The 16,440-nt window shown below is 41.2% G+C and overlaps 1 protein-coding gene across 1 annotated transcript in view; it reads right to left on the reverse strand.

The window, feature by feature from the left end:
• Positions 1–16,440, reverse strand: part of LOC117952549 (inactive dipeptidyl peptidase 10-like) — a 103,670-nt gene that overhangs the window by 39,148 nt on the left and 48,082 nt on the right. Inside the window, exons 2-3 of the mRNA XM_034884929.1 lie at positions 7,468–7,579; positions 7,064–7,159 (exon numbers count right to left, since the gene is read on the reverse strand). Coding sequence (XP_034740820.1) covers positions 7,064–7,159; positions 7,468–7,579 — 208 coding nt within the window. The remainder of the gene's footprint in view (positions 1–7,063; positions 7,160–7,467; positions 7,580–16,440) is intronic.

The raw sequence follows: 16,440 nt of genomic DNA on the forward strand, positions 1-16,440 counted from the left end.
GGTGGTGGTGGTGGTGGTGGTGGTGATGGTGGTGGTGATGGTGATGGTGATGATGGTGGTGGTGGTGGTGGTGGTGCAGTGGCTGTGACACATGCCTGGTGTGGGAAGTCAGGGTTCAATTCCTGCAGCGATACATCAGCCAATGTGTCCCTGAGCAGGACCCTCAACCCATGGTTGCTCCAGAGGCGTGTGGCCTGTAGATACTGTGTAATGGCCCATTTGGAAATATATGTTTGTTGTGTGTAGTGTCTGGATGAATGGTTTGTGTGTTACCTCACCTGTGTGTGGGTGCTAATTGGAAATTAGAAAGGGACTCACAGGTGAGGGGGGGAGGGGAATCTGGATCCGCAAAGCCACACAGTTTTTCAACCTCAGCTGTGTGAGCGTAATGTTTTTAGATCTCGTCGTTCGCGGCTTTTAATCCTTCTAGTCTGTCTTTTTGGATGTGCTTTTTCCTAAATTATTGTCCAATAAAGGATTAACCGTACGAGGACGGCGGACTTCGTTATTTGCACCAGCAAGAGTTGGAAAGGGCTTCAGATTTCCCCCAGTGGTATTATTTGTGGACAGATTGCCACCACACTCTGTATAGATGTAGCAAATGTAAGTTGCTTTGGATAAAAGCGTCAGCTAAATGTCATGTAATGTATTGTGAGCATGTTAGCATGTTAGCATGTTAGCATGTTAGCAACTAGTGCGCCGTTGTGCCTCATGGAGCTGCTATGAAACAACACAAAAAGTCTGGCTCACTCACAACTGTGGTCATGACAAACTTTGATTAAGACAAAGACCGAGACAAAAAACAAGTGGCGCTGGGCATGAATAGAGGACAAGAGGAAAAGGATGGAGACGGGAGACGAGTTGGTTACCGCCAGCGACGGCTACCACCGCGACTTCGCCTGCGCTTCCCGACCGTGTTTGGGATAAAAACAACACGTGTGTGCACGTTGATACACATTGATTGTTCATTGGCCGTTGTCCCGGAGTTCAGACGTCCAGCTAAATGAAAAGCAAAGTTTTTAATAAATGTACATGAAGCAACTAATTTCAACTAATGGACAAAATCACTTTTTTGATGATAACTTGGCCAAATTAAGATCAAAAATTCAATCCAAACAACAAGCTCAGGATAGTTTTTTCCCTTTAAGCCCTGCGGCTGAGTGTTTGAGAAGAAGAGAAAACAACAATAAAGACTCATCTAGGAGGATCTGTTTTAAACAACTGGGCTCAATGAGATTACACTTCAACTTTCAACAGTGGAAACAATGACAGGAGGGCCTGCAGTTCCTCCAGTCTAATCCCAAAACCAACACCGCAACGTCCTGAGGGGCCTAAATTCCATTAATTTATTTGACAAGTCTAAATCATTTCATGTTCCCCGTCTCATGTAAATGTCAATGAATAAGCTCTGAGGAATCAATCTAAGACAAGAGGGCTATAGACTAGCAAACACTCAAAACTCGTCAGGGTCTAATGACAGGAAAAATAAAGAAGAAAGACAGATGGATCACTGGTGTTCAACAGGCAACGCAAATCCTCAACAGGGCTCTTGTCATTTAGAATCCGCCACAGTGAAACAAACCACAGTCTGCATATTTCATATGCAGTGCATGTATCAAATCAATGGTTATATAAAACTTTACAGCAAAAGTAATTGGAAAATGAGGCCAGTGTCCTCCTGAGTTGACACCAGTTCCATCTACAAAGCCTCGGAGAATGAGAATGACATGCAATCTCAGCAGTGATTAAAAGGATCCCAGCCATCAGCGACTTGCCACTGTTTTATAAGACCAAGAATGGAAGGAAATCCCCCGTCATGCCACAGGTGATGCTGTTACCCAAATGATTAATCACATTTCTCTAGCCCTGCATTTTTTTTTAAACTCTTTAAACTACATTGTGGTGTGCAGAAAATGGCCAAGTTTTACGGTGTAGTACAAGCCAGTCTATGGCAGTTGGTGAAATGTTAGACTTAGATTTAGTAATCCCTGTGGGATGAATCCCGCGAGGAAATTAAAGTTACCAGCATCCGAGACAGCATGAGAAGGAGGAAAGAAGAATACAATACAAAATTCAGTATTTATATATATATATATATACATATGTTGTTTCATATTAATTTATATTCAGTATTTATTTATCATTCTCATTCTCATTTCTCACTTATTATCCATTATTTATTCATCATCCCCATTTCCTATTTCGGACTGTTCATAATGTTCATATTGTTCATATTGTAATATAATAACTTAATACTATTTATCCCAGTATCCTTTGCACTATTTTCCATATTTAAATATTTTTCATTGGTCTCTTCATTGCACTCATCTCTCTACATTGTTTCTGTTTAGAGTATGTATATATTAGTGTGTATATATTAGTGTGTCTATACTAGTGTGTATATACTAGTGTGTCTATAATAGTGTGTATTTATTGTTTGGTTGTTTGTGTTGAGTGTGTAAGCACATTGTGAGCAACTATGCTCCAAAGAAAAAATCCTCATATGTGTCTTCATACCTGGTCAATAAAGCTGATTCTGATTCGGATTCGGATTCAAAAACACAAAACCCAATGATAATGACATTAATGCACAGGACAACACACAGTGCATGTGGTCTCAGGAAGGGATTTGTTGAGGGTGACTGGGGCGAGGAGGTGAAAGAACAAGACAAAGAAAGTCTCCTCACGACAGAGGAGACAAAATGGGAGACAGTAGGAGAAAGGAGGGGAGAGGAGGGGAGGACGACTGCACCCGACGACGTTAAAGAGCTGGAAAACCGGAGAGCTACTGGAGTCAGCGCCTACGTGATGAAAACGTCGACGTTATTTAATCCGTAGATCCGTGTACAGGGAGACAATTTTCTTGTTGTTTTCCGTGTTGTTGAGCATGGATTTGCTGCTGAGACTACAAATAAAAGTTGATAAAGTTGACATTTTCAGACCAAAACAGTAATGCAAGATCGACTAAAAGGCCCTCTGGAGCTGAAGGGAACTGGTGGTCTTCTCTGTGGTCCATCACCATGTGGGACACCGTTCACAGTCCTTTGATTGAAACACGACCAATACTGATTAATGCTGCTTCAAGTGAACTAAAAAATTATGATTTTTAAAATCAATCTGAAAAAAAAGCCATAATACACCGAGCGCTTGTAATGAATGACATTCTAAAATGGATGCCCCTGCGTGTTCCTGTGATTATTAGCTGATAGTGGCGGTCTTTCGCTCTTATCACTATCTGCCTTTGGCACGCTGTGGAAAAATTCCAGTTAGTTGTGTTCAATAAACTGACTAGAGTGAGGTCTGGAGCCCAAGAATCGCAGCACCTGGCCGAGGACTGCTGAGTCATCGTACTGAACAATGGCTCCGTCAACACACTGCAGATACTGTGTGATTATTTTGTGCTTTGGGGCAATGCAAGTTTGACTTGTTGCACCTTTGGGATCCCAACAGACCGATATATGAGGGAGCAGAGGCACAAAGGGGCAGCCAGACTCTTAGAGAGGAGCCCTGGGCCAAGTTAAGGGTGCTAATGGTGTGCTGAACATGTAATGTAGCTTTGCACCTGTATTTTTGTATTTTTGCTGGTCATTACATTTTCACCCCTTGTCTCTGCTTTCATTTGTTTTTGTTTGTCTTTATTTATTGAGTGTATGTTTGAAAAAATGTATATTTTGTTGTAATTGTTACGAGACCTTTAAACCCTTCGCCCACAGTGTAGCGGTAGCATGGGAATATTAGCATAGAGACACGAAACAATAACACTGACTCACTTACTAAAGCCAAGAGATTTGCAGTCTTGCAGCTGGTTTATTATCAAGCTATTACACGGGTGAATTATTTTTTATAACTAAATAGGTGTATGTTACTTTACTAATCCCCGCAAGGGGAAATTACAGTGTTTTCACTCTATTGTTATTACACACATTACACATTATAATTGTCTTCATAGCAGCTTGTTCTGTTTGTTTTCTTCCTTTCTTTTACAATTGCTGCATCACTGAAATGGTGCTTAGTGCGATCAGAGAAGCTCAACACAAGGAAACGTGACACTCTGGTCTGATGTACTTAGGTTTAAGTCATTTGCAAGGCTTCAGTACATTGAGTTTCCTGCATTAGTCAATATTTTTTAGGGCTGTGAAGATCAACGTGATAATAACAAGTCAACACAAATTCCTTTTAACGGCAGTATTTCTTAATTAATGCACGTGCTCCCTGTGATTTGGGCCTCGGGCGGCTCCAAGGTTATTTGCGTGTACTGTTGATGTGAACAGAGTCCCCACCGGAGGAGGTCCAGTCTCAAACAACCCCATGAGCATTAAATTTAAAACATGTTCATTTTCAAGCATATTTAGAAGAGATGAAAATGTAACTATGGATAATCATGTAATTAGTCATGACTAAATATTTGAATTAGTTTACAACCATAACATTTCTATATTTACACAAGAGAAACTGATTATATGTCATGTAAAAGGGGTTAAACCCACAAAGACAATGACCCAACTCTGCAGCCCTACAGAGCATTTGAGCTTCTTTTAGCTCAAGGTGTTGGTTTTCCAGCTGTCATACACAGTGTTTCTATTCACAGCAGGCAGTTTCTTTCAGCCTAAAGGCACCTGGTTTTGGTGAGTTCTCATGGTGTGAAATGCAGCGATGGAAAGCCCAAGTGTTGACGCATGCACAACATGCTGGTGTTTACATCAACAGGTGTATTTGAAGCTAGAGGGCTGCATATTCGCATGCATTTAACAGGTGGACACACCTGCAACGCGTGGGCCGTGGTCTGCGGTCAGCTGCAGTGGAGAGAGGTGTGGGGATGGAGCAGGAGAGCGTTGTCAGGTGAAGTGATTGTCTCAGCTGTTTGTTGTTGTGCTAATTAAAGCTCTCCCCTTCTATGCAGTAACGTGCTGGACCTTCTGCTCGGCTGCCGCACGCCACCGAGAAAGGACCAGCCGGTTTGTTCGGTTTGTTCAACATTGAGTAACGGATAGTATGCCTACCACGGCTGTCGTTTTTTTCATATCTGCCAGATGGGCCTATATAAAGACAGCTGTGCTCATTGATTGGATTATTATCTGCTGCCTATCTAATACCTATTAATTTACATGTAATTGATTCAGACTGTCATGAAAATCTACAACTATTCTCAAACCCATTACAATGAAGACAGAATCACAGCAACTTTTCAGCAAGGCAGTGACTCTCTTGTGTTGTTCTCAAGGAGTCGTTGAGAGTTTTTATTGCCAAGGATGACAACTCTCAATGAGAGAAAGACTTCCCAACAAAGAAGATGTTTTGCTGTCGTCAACCTTCAAAAACATGAAGAAAACGTATCTAAGGTTACACAAGGACGTTTGATCTGGTGCATGTGAGACAGACAGCATTTGAGAGGAGTATATATTGTAAGATCAGGCTTTCAGAAGTGGAAAACTGTGTGAATGTCTGAGTGTGACGGAGCCAACAGCAGTCTAACACCCAGAGTTCAACCATTCACCGGGGGAACCTCATTCCATTGCAAAATCCTTACCCGATGCTCAAACCATCTCAACTGGCTCTGCTCAAGGAGCAGTGACTCCGTTTTTCCGTTTATGACCAAACCTTCATGACCATAGGTGAGGGTAGGAAGGAAAATTGACCGGAAGACCGCAAGGTTTGCCTCCTGGCTCACGTCTCTGTCCAATTCTCCTGCCATCGTTCCCCTCACTGCTGAGAACCATGGCCTCAGATTCAGAGGTGCTGATCCTCATCCCAGCCGCTTCCCACTCGGCTGCGAGTGCTGAAGTTCACAGGCTGATGAGTTCCCAGACCACCACACTGCAACCTGTCCCCACCACAACTACGCCTTGCTACCCTGTCCGTAAATATCTCAAATAGGACTGGTGACAGAGTGAATCCCTGGCGGAGGCCAACCCTCGCCTGAAACGAGTCCAACTCACCGCAGAGAACCTGGGCCCAGCTGTAGCTTTGGTCAAACAGAGATTGGGTGATCATGAGAAGGGACCCCCTCATCCTATACTCCTGCGGCACCTTACAAACTACCCCCTGGGGGACCTGATCACAAGACTTGTACAGATTCATAAAACACGTCAACACGAGATCCAACCGTGTGTCCTTTCAAACTACGTTTATAGGACTGTTTGGAAACAGTAATTATTCAATTAGCGGGTTAATAATGGGGAAATCACTGTATTGCGACATTATTACAAAGTTTAATGTTTGTTTTCTGCCAAACCATTGCTACCGTTAGTAGTGGTACTGGTAGTGGTGGTACTGGTAGCACTTAGCTGAAGTTAAGGATATAGAAACATCGAGGTCTTTATTTTATTACACAAAATGTCTCCAGAGACACAACACAATTTTGAACATGTTAACCAGACCCTAATCTTTCTGACCAATGTGTTTTGTTCCCTAGAGCCCTATTCTCACTGGACTAGTATTACCTGAGGACCTTTAATCGTGTAATAATTGCGGAGGTTGTCTGTGAACTTCATCCCATGAGTGTTAGCTATGGGGAGTGATTTTTAAATCCCACGTGAGCTCCCCTGGTAATATGAATCCTGTGCTAATAGAGTTTAAGCCTACCCACATAGACATTAGGACGTGAACCCTGGTCTCTGGTATCTGGGCTGGTCAGGGTTTCTACACCCACCATCCACCCCAAGCACATCCTCGTAACTCTGCTGATGGGCATTAAGGGGGTGTTCATTCACTCAAAACAAATCCTCTGACCGTAGTCCAGGCAAGGATTGTGTTTTAACACAATGTAATTAAGGATACAATTATCTACACATAAGGTTACAGGTGAAATCGTAATAACAGAATAAAATGTTTTTTTAAGAGCAAAGCTTTTTTACGACTTAGTTTTCATCAGTTTGTGGGATGAGTCCAAACTTAACCAACATGTCCAAGTTTTAACGTTTTTGATGCTCTTGAGTTCATAGTTTTAATGCAGCGGATGGGCTGATACTGTAGTAATAAAGAAATAAAAGAAGTAGTGTGATATAATGTAAGCTGGGATTTTGCTGAATAAACCAAATGTGATAACCTTTGGTCCCATACTCACCACTGATCCACTTTGCATCAGGATCATGTATTTGGAAGTTTCTTTGAAAGAGGTCATCCAAGGTCAAATGTGAACCAAAGGGTTTACCACCATCATCTACAGAATGAGAGAAAACATGTTTAACGCATCCATCATTAATCAGCTGTCAACAGAATTACAATCAAGTCTTAAAATTCAGCTACAAATCAGAGGGTTAAATCAGAGGGTTGAATCATAAGCAGAGACATGTTATCACATGATCTGCTCATAAACACAAGACACACAGAAGGACAAAGTAACATGACGTAGTTACAGGTGGAGAAGGGAATATCACATCAAGACAAAGCTGCATCAGCATGTTTCCATTCATTTTCCACAACCTGTGTGCCAGTGATGATCTACTCTAATGGATTAAGTGTCCTCACCTTTGGACAGCAGAACAATGGACAGACCAATGAGAGACAACACGGCCACGATGACCAGCAGGGAGATGCCAATGCCCTTCCAGTTCCTGTCTCCCCCAATGGGCCCTGTGTCCTACACGAGAAGAGGAAAAAGCATGTCAATACTAATCAGTCATGTTAATTAAGACAAAATATCAACACCCATGAAAGAAAAAAACGGGGGGGGGGGTGATATATCATTAGTAAGCAAAGGCTTTTGGGGTTTTAAGAGGCTTCCCCCAGTACAGCTACATGCTGAAGTGTCCTCGCACCAGACTGAGACATGAAGCCTTTCATGCAGGGGTTGACTGAGCCTGAGCATATGTCCAAGGGGACACGGAGGGGACAACTTCCCCGTTTGGGCATTAATAAAGTAGGCTGTATGTTGCATTGTTGGTCCCTGGTATCCTTAAACTCCTCTGAACTAGGAAAAAACTGTCAAAAGTCATTTTATGTCTTACTGCTCAGTCTGAATCTTATTAACCTGGAGTCCCCGTCTCTGTCTTAATAAACAGGCCACATGTTTCATTTATGTTTTATATATGTTTTAGATATGTTTTAGGCCTATTTGCAGCCAGCCATTTAAAATGTAACCAATGGCATATAAATAATAAATAATAAATAATAAATAATAAATAATAAATAATAAATAATAAATAATAAATAATAAAGTATAAATAATAAAGTATAAAGAATAAAGTATAAAGAATAAAGAGCCTTTTCTCCATGTCACGTGTAGTGTCTCAGCGTCTTAGTAACATCTGTCTGGTCCAGGGAGCGTTGTCATTCTCACGGCTACTTTTACTTTTATACTTTGAGTAAATATCCAAGCCTGTACTTTGTTACTTTTACTTGAGTAAAAAAGTTATATCATCTACTTTTACCAGAGTATTTTCCATAAGTATCTCTACTTCTACTTGAGTACAGGAAGTGAGTACTTTTGCCATCTCTGCTGGTGAACGAAGTCTCAAGTACCGGTTAATGAGCAGTTAACGAGGGTCAGTCAGATAATTAACTGTAAATTAGCATCAATAATCCATAGGACCGTTAATACCACAGCAAATATTGATGCAAATCAGAGCTGCTTGATTGTTTGATGGTATCACATATTATAAAAACTGAGCAGCAGCTGCAGAATCTAAAAAACAAGTCCTGGATGTCTTCTCATAAAACCTGAATTCTGTCAACCTTTGTTCTTTGATTTTAAGTCCCCACTTTCAGAATAATAGTATTCAACAGAAGTGGTTTGAAGTGTGTCTTTTCCTTCTATCTTCTACAATCACAGCACTCAGTTGGTTGTTATTGAACATGATGACCTCTGCTCATTGGTCTCCAATAAAAAGACCAAATTCAGAACATAAAGATGAGCAGATGATGGATGATGAACTGCTGGAGAGTCAAGACTGAAAGGGACTCAGCCCAAACCGAGTGCTGGATTCCAGATCATCCAGTTCAGATATCTGTTTTATTATTTGCACTTTTTTATTATACTGACTTTACTTAATCTAGTATTGAGTATCTAGAGATAATGGATTTTGTTAAATTGGATATGCATATTTAATGAATGTATTGCAATATGGAAACTCCCATAAAGTATTGTTACAACGTAAGTAAGGAAAAGTTTGTCCTTTTAAAATGTTACATCAAAAAACAAATAACAGACTTAACATTGAACAAATATTCCTTTTGTTTCCAAAAGGCCATTCATTGACAATTGGTGTTCACTTGGAAAGTAAAACCTGAAGCCTTCTCAAACCTGGTACTTAGGATTAGGGTTAAAAACCAGACCTTTACTTGCTTTACTGAGTGTTTTCCTTGTAAAAGACTAGACCTGCTCCCTGGAACCAACCCAGGTGCTTGTGGAGTCGCCCCTGTTCCAATGTAGAACTTGGTGAAAGCTGCTCAGTGTAATCGGGGCAGAACAAGTCTCCTAAGACCGGGCCCATTTTTGGACCTATCTCAAGCTTTTTATCTTCTATCTGACATTAATTACGCAGCCCTGCCTCATTTGCAGCAACAGAGCAGTGTCCTAAATAAATCTTGCTCGCATACAGAGCCCCAAGCTACCATCCGTGTGTTTATGGATCTATTTGCTTTTCATTATTTTCTTTGGGAGGATGATTCACAGATAAATATCCTGGAGGCTTGCCAACTCTCCCCCCCCCCCCCCCCCCCCCCCCCCCCCCCCCCCCCCCCCCCCCCCCCCCCCCCCCCCCCCCCCACAGTCCCCATGGTTTCTCCATATTGACATTGTGCATCGCTTGCAGGAGAAGGAATCTTCCTCCGGTGTAGATTTAACATCATTTTGTTGTGTTGTCTTTGTTTTCTATATTTTTTTTTGGCCTCATTGACTAGAGCAACCCTCGTTACACGTCGGGAACTCTCTTTGCCGTTGTGGTTTCTCCAGCAGATCATTTTTCACAGACAGCTGACAGGTCGTTACGTTCCTGGTGGTGGACTTTGTCGTCTGCTGGAACTCACTGAGTCTTGTCAGCCCCCGCTGTGTAAATGTGCCATAAAGAGTTGTTCGCTGCTACATTTCCATTTTAAAATCCATTCAAATGGCCACTCAAGAGATCCATTAGAAATCTCCATGTACAATTTAGAGGAGCCAATTTTGAGCACCCAGCTCCCACATTCATTTACAACGAACTTGCAAACGCTTCATTACGCAACAAAGGCTAACATGCTGTATGTGCCATGGCATTCATTTATTTGAACTCTTACTGTACTGACCAATTGGTAGTAAATATAATCCAACTGGTGGGACATATAGATCATATTCACTATTGATTGTTGTTTTCAGTTTTAGACGGAGGCTTCTGTAGCAGTCAGGAGGATTTAATAACTGAAATCATACAGTTTTGACCACAATTAAGCAAACTTGTACCACCTTTTTGTGGGCCCCTCAGTCCACGTCTCTAGGTGGACTGTCCTGTACACCTGTGCTGCTCCCATTCATGCTTGTCGCCGTATTCATGACCATTGTTCTTTTATTATTTATGGTTGCAGCCATAAATCTAGTTCTGTAGAACGTAGTATCTAGTTATCCATCCAGATTCTTAATCCCACTTACAAGGCTCTGATTGGTTGATGGATTCTTCTACCAATACAGTCAATATACCCGGGTAACTTAATGATGAAAGGATAATTAGTAAGAATCTCTAAAATAACTGTGACCTGAGAAACCTACTCTTCTTACATCTGGGCCACACCTGGTAAGGCAGTTAGCTCTTGAAGCAAATGATGCATCAGACAAAAGTGTTTGTAAAGATGCCAAGTCGAGGTCTTCCTGTTTGTCAGCCTTCTGCTGGAAGGCTTGTTGGTGGTAAAGCAATCGCTATCTAACAGATAGCGAACATATTGTATCTCAGCTTCTCACCTGTCAGGAGAGTCAAAGCACTCCGACTTCCAGGGAACTGAAGTGCACATGCTAATTCTGACGCTATCTTTGGGACAGGAAAATGTGATTTTACTTCTAGTGAAATGCACTCAGCTGCCTGTCGCATTGTGCCAGGTGCTGTTCAGAAGATACACAGTTGCAGAAAATGAATTGCAGAGAAAACGGGCCATAAAGTGCACTGTGTTACAGAGCTGCTACCCATAAACTCGGTCTGAAATGAAGTCTCCGTCCATCTAATGAAGTCTCCACTGTGCCTATCCTGCCCGTCAAACACTGTGTCTAATCACAGGATTAGTTAGCTGATCGATACTATTCAGCAGGAACATGCATCTGCATCTGCATCTGCTTTGGCTAGCACAGGTCCCAGGAACAGGTGAACAGCCAAAACAACTGGCAGACACACTCAAAAAAGAATAAACTCGGAAAAGAAAGCCTAACTTCCCTGTGTGACCAGAAGCAACCTATATCAGAAACATGAGACAGCAGCTCAACCGTGTCCCCCCGTGGTGTCCTGTAGGTCCTTCAGGCTGAGAGCATGAACGCTGCTGGTTTCCCAGGCTCCAGTTCTCTTCCTGCCAGATAGGGTTCTCCGTGGTTGAGAACCAATCAGAAGCACATTTCAGTAAGTGTGCCATTCACAGAGAAAGATTTATCTCCGTATACAGATTGAAAAATAGTTCAAATGATCTTTTTTTTTTATATTCCTTACATTATGTGGTCATATTTTAGCCAAATAACAGTTGCTCTTTAAAGTTATCCACCATATAATTGAGCGGGGACCGCCAAATGATCTGACGGTCCATCATTTTGAAGCCCCAATAAGTCCAAAAGTGTCTTTTGAACCGAAAACCCTATGGGACAACCCATTGTCCCTAAGGCGTATTACTTCTCAGAAGTTATGCTACACACTTATTATTATGCACATATTTCTCTGGCTCTTTGTTTTTGGGATAACAGACTGTCAGACTAATGGCGTTCTGGTCCAATGAGACTATAAGGGCTTCAAAATGATGAGAAAAAAATACTATCCGACTAAACTATATTCTAAGTTACGTTTTCAAGGAAAACGTATTTTCCTCATGCCAGTGACGGGTGTGCGTTGTGAAACGGTTGCGATTTAAAACGTGATCTACCTGGGTAGTGAAGGTGGGGGAACATTGAGTGTTAGATGCATCGCGACTCTCTCTAGAACAATTCAATGCTCAATTCTGAAGTTAATAATCAATTATAAAAACGTACGTTTTAAACGTGTTGATTTTTATTTAAAGGTCACTGTCTCCTGACAAGTACAAATCAGAAAACAGAGTGACTGAAAGCTGAAAGAGGACGAGATAATGAAAACAACTTAGAGTTTAGGCAAGAGTGCAGAAAAAAAAGGTTTTGTGTCTATTTACACATGATCTAATTAGACATACATTAAATAATTAGGCAAAACACATATAGACTGTTAATCTACTTTATCACAATGCATCTGACCAGCTCATGTTTTAATGATGCAAGAAGCCAGTTCTCCACCTTTAAACATGACTCTGACTTGGAAGATCTCCGTGAGAGAAAGGGACTTTCACACGCATGTTTAAGGCTTAAGCATGCTACGCAATATAACTACGCAATATAACTACACAATATAACTACACAATAAAAACCCCAGGAGATAAAACATTACATTAAAACTTGTGTGTGACAAAATAAATCAAGCATGGATAAATGGTTTCATCGTGTTGGTCTTTTACACTCGTAAACAAAGGGGAAAAGCCCCAAAAAATAATCTTATTATTACTTTATTTTTTTGACTTTACAGAACAAACAGACATGTTTAATGTCCTGGGTTACATGTGTACCTGGAAGTGATGCAACACAACACATGTCCCTGATTTTAACCCACGCCATGATCTTTTACCACACTTTAAGTAGTTTAATTTCCTGAACCTAACCATGTAGTAATGCAGTTGCCTTCGACTAATACTTATAGAAATACAGAAGGACTGACAGGTGATATTTTGTAAGTATATAAGCGTGTTACTCTATACATAGAGTATATACTATACAATACAATGTATTTCCCCCTATTTACTACTCATTCAGTGATGTTGGAAATAAAAATGGATCTCATGCATCCTGCCAAAATCTCACCTGGGTCTAACTAAGCTTAAATTCAACCTTAAGTGGTCCTGCAAGATGGTTTTAGAGTGGTTATGGAGTTTACATGGATATTCTACCTATTAATCCAGACTGACTTTAGCACTCGTCTGTTGACAATGTCAAGCTGAAGAAATGGAGTGCATCCTGTGCCTCAATTCAATATTTTACTGAACACTTTGGCGGCCGGGAACAACATTTACATGATGAATTGGCAGAGCGAAATATTCATATAAATATCCCAGCGGCTGAATTTGAGAGATAATATATCACCTTGCTTTGAGTGTGGAGCTGGGACCACTTGACATTTCTATCATATAAAAGCAAGGAGGAAGGCTGTGCTTCAGCGGTTATCCAGGACACTGAATATTAAGAGAAAGCACGAGTGGGACGTGTCCTCGGGGTGTATTTATAGGCTTGCAAGGTGTTTTTCATGAACATTGTAATCTTTGCAAACAAGATTTTGTGGCGACAGCAGAGTGGTCGCCTTACGGAGACTGGGGGGCCGCAGGGGGGCCGCAGGGGGGCCGCAGGGGGGTCACAGGGGGGCAAAGGGATGCCGGTTCACCTCCTGGTGACTGCTGAGGTGCACTTGAGCAATGCACAAAAATAGAGAGAAAATCAAATATCACAATATTTTAGACCAAATACCTTGATGTCGATTTTGCGGTGATGTTGTGAGGTTGACTATTGGTGCTTTCACAAAATAACAACACAATATGAGTTTTGATAAATAATCCCCAGTTATGTGGAAGTGGGTAAAGACAAATAATAAAACGGTCCACCACTCAGACAGCTAAAACAGTCTGGTAAGTTCAGGAAATTACATATTTACTGTAACGCAGTCTTTAAAACCAGGAAATACAACGTTTGTGTCATATCCCCATATTATTATGTTAATAAGTAGCCGCGGTATCAGTATCAATATAATATCAATGTACTGCCCTAACCTCAACTGCTCGGAGTACCTGAATACGGCCGCCCTATCACTCCCGAGCTCTCTCGAAAAAAAAGAATGCAAGTCTATGGGTCCTGTGTGTGCTTGTGTGTATTTCAGGTCTATGTGTGTGTGTGTGTGTGTGTAACTCAATCTGAATATCCCCAAGAGAGATTGAGAAATGATATCTTCTTCTACTAACCCAGGGAGATAAAACAGTTTGGTGCAGATGGTGCAACAACGGATTCATTACTCATCCCAGACAGGAACCGGGTCATCGTCTGCATACGGGTCCAGATAAAGGTCCCAAGACAAGGTTCTGAGTCTCAAGCTGTCGTATTATTAATTACACACATCCAAATACCCTGTATGAAGGGCTGTTTAGCATGATGGAATCTGAATCAGTAAAGGTTGTATTGCCTCAATAAGTACGCTTCTGTGGAGTTTGCCATGGTGATGGGTGCATAAACAAAGATATTAAACATGAATACAAAACAAACAATACAGAAAACAACCCAAATATAAACACACAGAGGAACTGCTGCATAAGATAAAAGGCTAAACATTGAAGACAATATGCCAATGTTCCTTCATGACCATGAACACACACACACACACACACTGCAGTTTCTTCAGACTCAACCCCACACACACACACACACACACACACACACACACACACACACACACACACACACCGTCCTGCTGCTGGAAATACTAACTAGTGGCAAAAGTTTATTAATCAACCAAATAATTCCTTTCTGTTGTTTTTGCACATCTTTGCCCAGACATCTCCCTCAGAACGCTCGCACATACACAACACACTAACACAACGTACTTACACACTTCACAAAACATACAAATATATAGACATGAATGCATCCTCCCGTATTAATAATTCCCATAACCTAAAAAACTCTAGATCAACTTCTCTATGACAAATCCAACTGATTGCTTCTTAGCTGTCATGTCCGTCATTTTGTTTGTTTCCTGTTGTTGTGTGTTCATTTTGTTGCGCACTGGTAAAAACTGCAGTGTCACACCTTCAGGAACCGAGCTCAGTGTCTCTGTCTGTGTCTGAGTGGTGGACGCAAGCATGGCGTGGACTAAGTCTTCACGTGATGAGCTTTGCAGTTATTATCTTTCTAAAACTGCAATGGACTCAATCACAATATTAGTTTCCCAAACTCTGTAAAACTCCTGCGTCCCGTGTATCATGTTATAATATCTAACAGCGCTGAGCAGATAAACTCTCATCTCCATCTAAAGTGTATGTTCATGGCTTTCACATGGCAACACTTTGACTAGCGTTAGCTTGGAGAGCTAATTTAGCTGTTGAGCCACAGACTAAAGGAAATGACACCACCCAGATCTGTACACAAATCAACAGATTACATAACGTGACAATTTCCCAAACTGCCATGAGACTGGGGTGTGATACCATGGATTAATGCTGTAAAAAAGAGGCTTCAACTTCAGATGTGACATTTCCACCTCTCTTTAATTATCTGAAACTCGAGTTTTGGATAACAAGTGCCAAGTCCCAGGGGTGTTCTTCAGCAGGTGGAGTACATCGGAGCCAGTTAAACCCAGAGTGGAGCCCTGGGAGCAGGAGATACAGGAGGAAGGCACCACGTTAGCACCCAATGCTCCCAGCATGGTTGGGATGCTGCTTGCTCTCCACGTTCTGACAGCGTTATCGAGTCTCTTTTTCAGAGAGTAGTGGTGTGTGTGTGTGTGTCAGTGTGTGTGTTCATGAGTCCCGGAAACCATGTGGAAAGTAGGGAGGAAAAAGAGTTGAAGTGCATGACAGTACTAACATCTCATCTTCATCTCATTGTCCTTCTTCAAACTTGCTACGGTTATAGAAAGTCAGACTCAAGGGGTAGCACTTTAAAGAATGGCAGCACTATATCGGCTTAAATAGTGTGAAGAAGAGTCAGAGACGAAAAGTAACGTCTCTAAAAATAGAGTCGTTAAAGGCAGTGACACTGAGGTGATCACGAAGGATCGCACTAACATGGACTATTTAGTGTGAAAGGTAGTCTCAAGTTTACAGAGAAAGTCAGAGAAAGTCAGATAATTAATATAGAGAAAGTCAGATAATTAATACAGAGAAAGTCAGATAATTAATATAGAGAAAGTCAGATAATTAATACAGAGAAAGTCAGATAATTAATACAGAGAAAGTCAGATAATTAATACAGAGAAAGTCAGATAATTAATACAGAGAAAGTCAGATAATTAATACAGAGAAAGTCAGATAATTAATGCAGAGAAAGTCAGATAATTAATACAGAGAAAGTCCGATAATTAATATAGAGATACCTGGTCTAGATCTTACATACTACTCACTAAACCTGGTCTAGATCTTACATACTACTCACTAAACCCGGTTTAGATCTTACATACTACTCACTAAACCCGGACTAGATCTTACATACTACTCACTAAACCCGGACTAGATCTTACGTAC

This window comes from Etheostoma cragini, chromosome 11 (genome assembly GCF_013103735.1).
Source record: "Etheostoma cragini isolate CJK2018 chromosome 11, CSU_Ecrag_1.0, whole genome shotgun sequence".
Lineage (NCBI taxonomy): Eukaryota > Metazoa > Chordata > Actinopteri > Perciformes > Percidae > Etheostoma > Etheostoma cragini.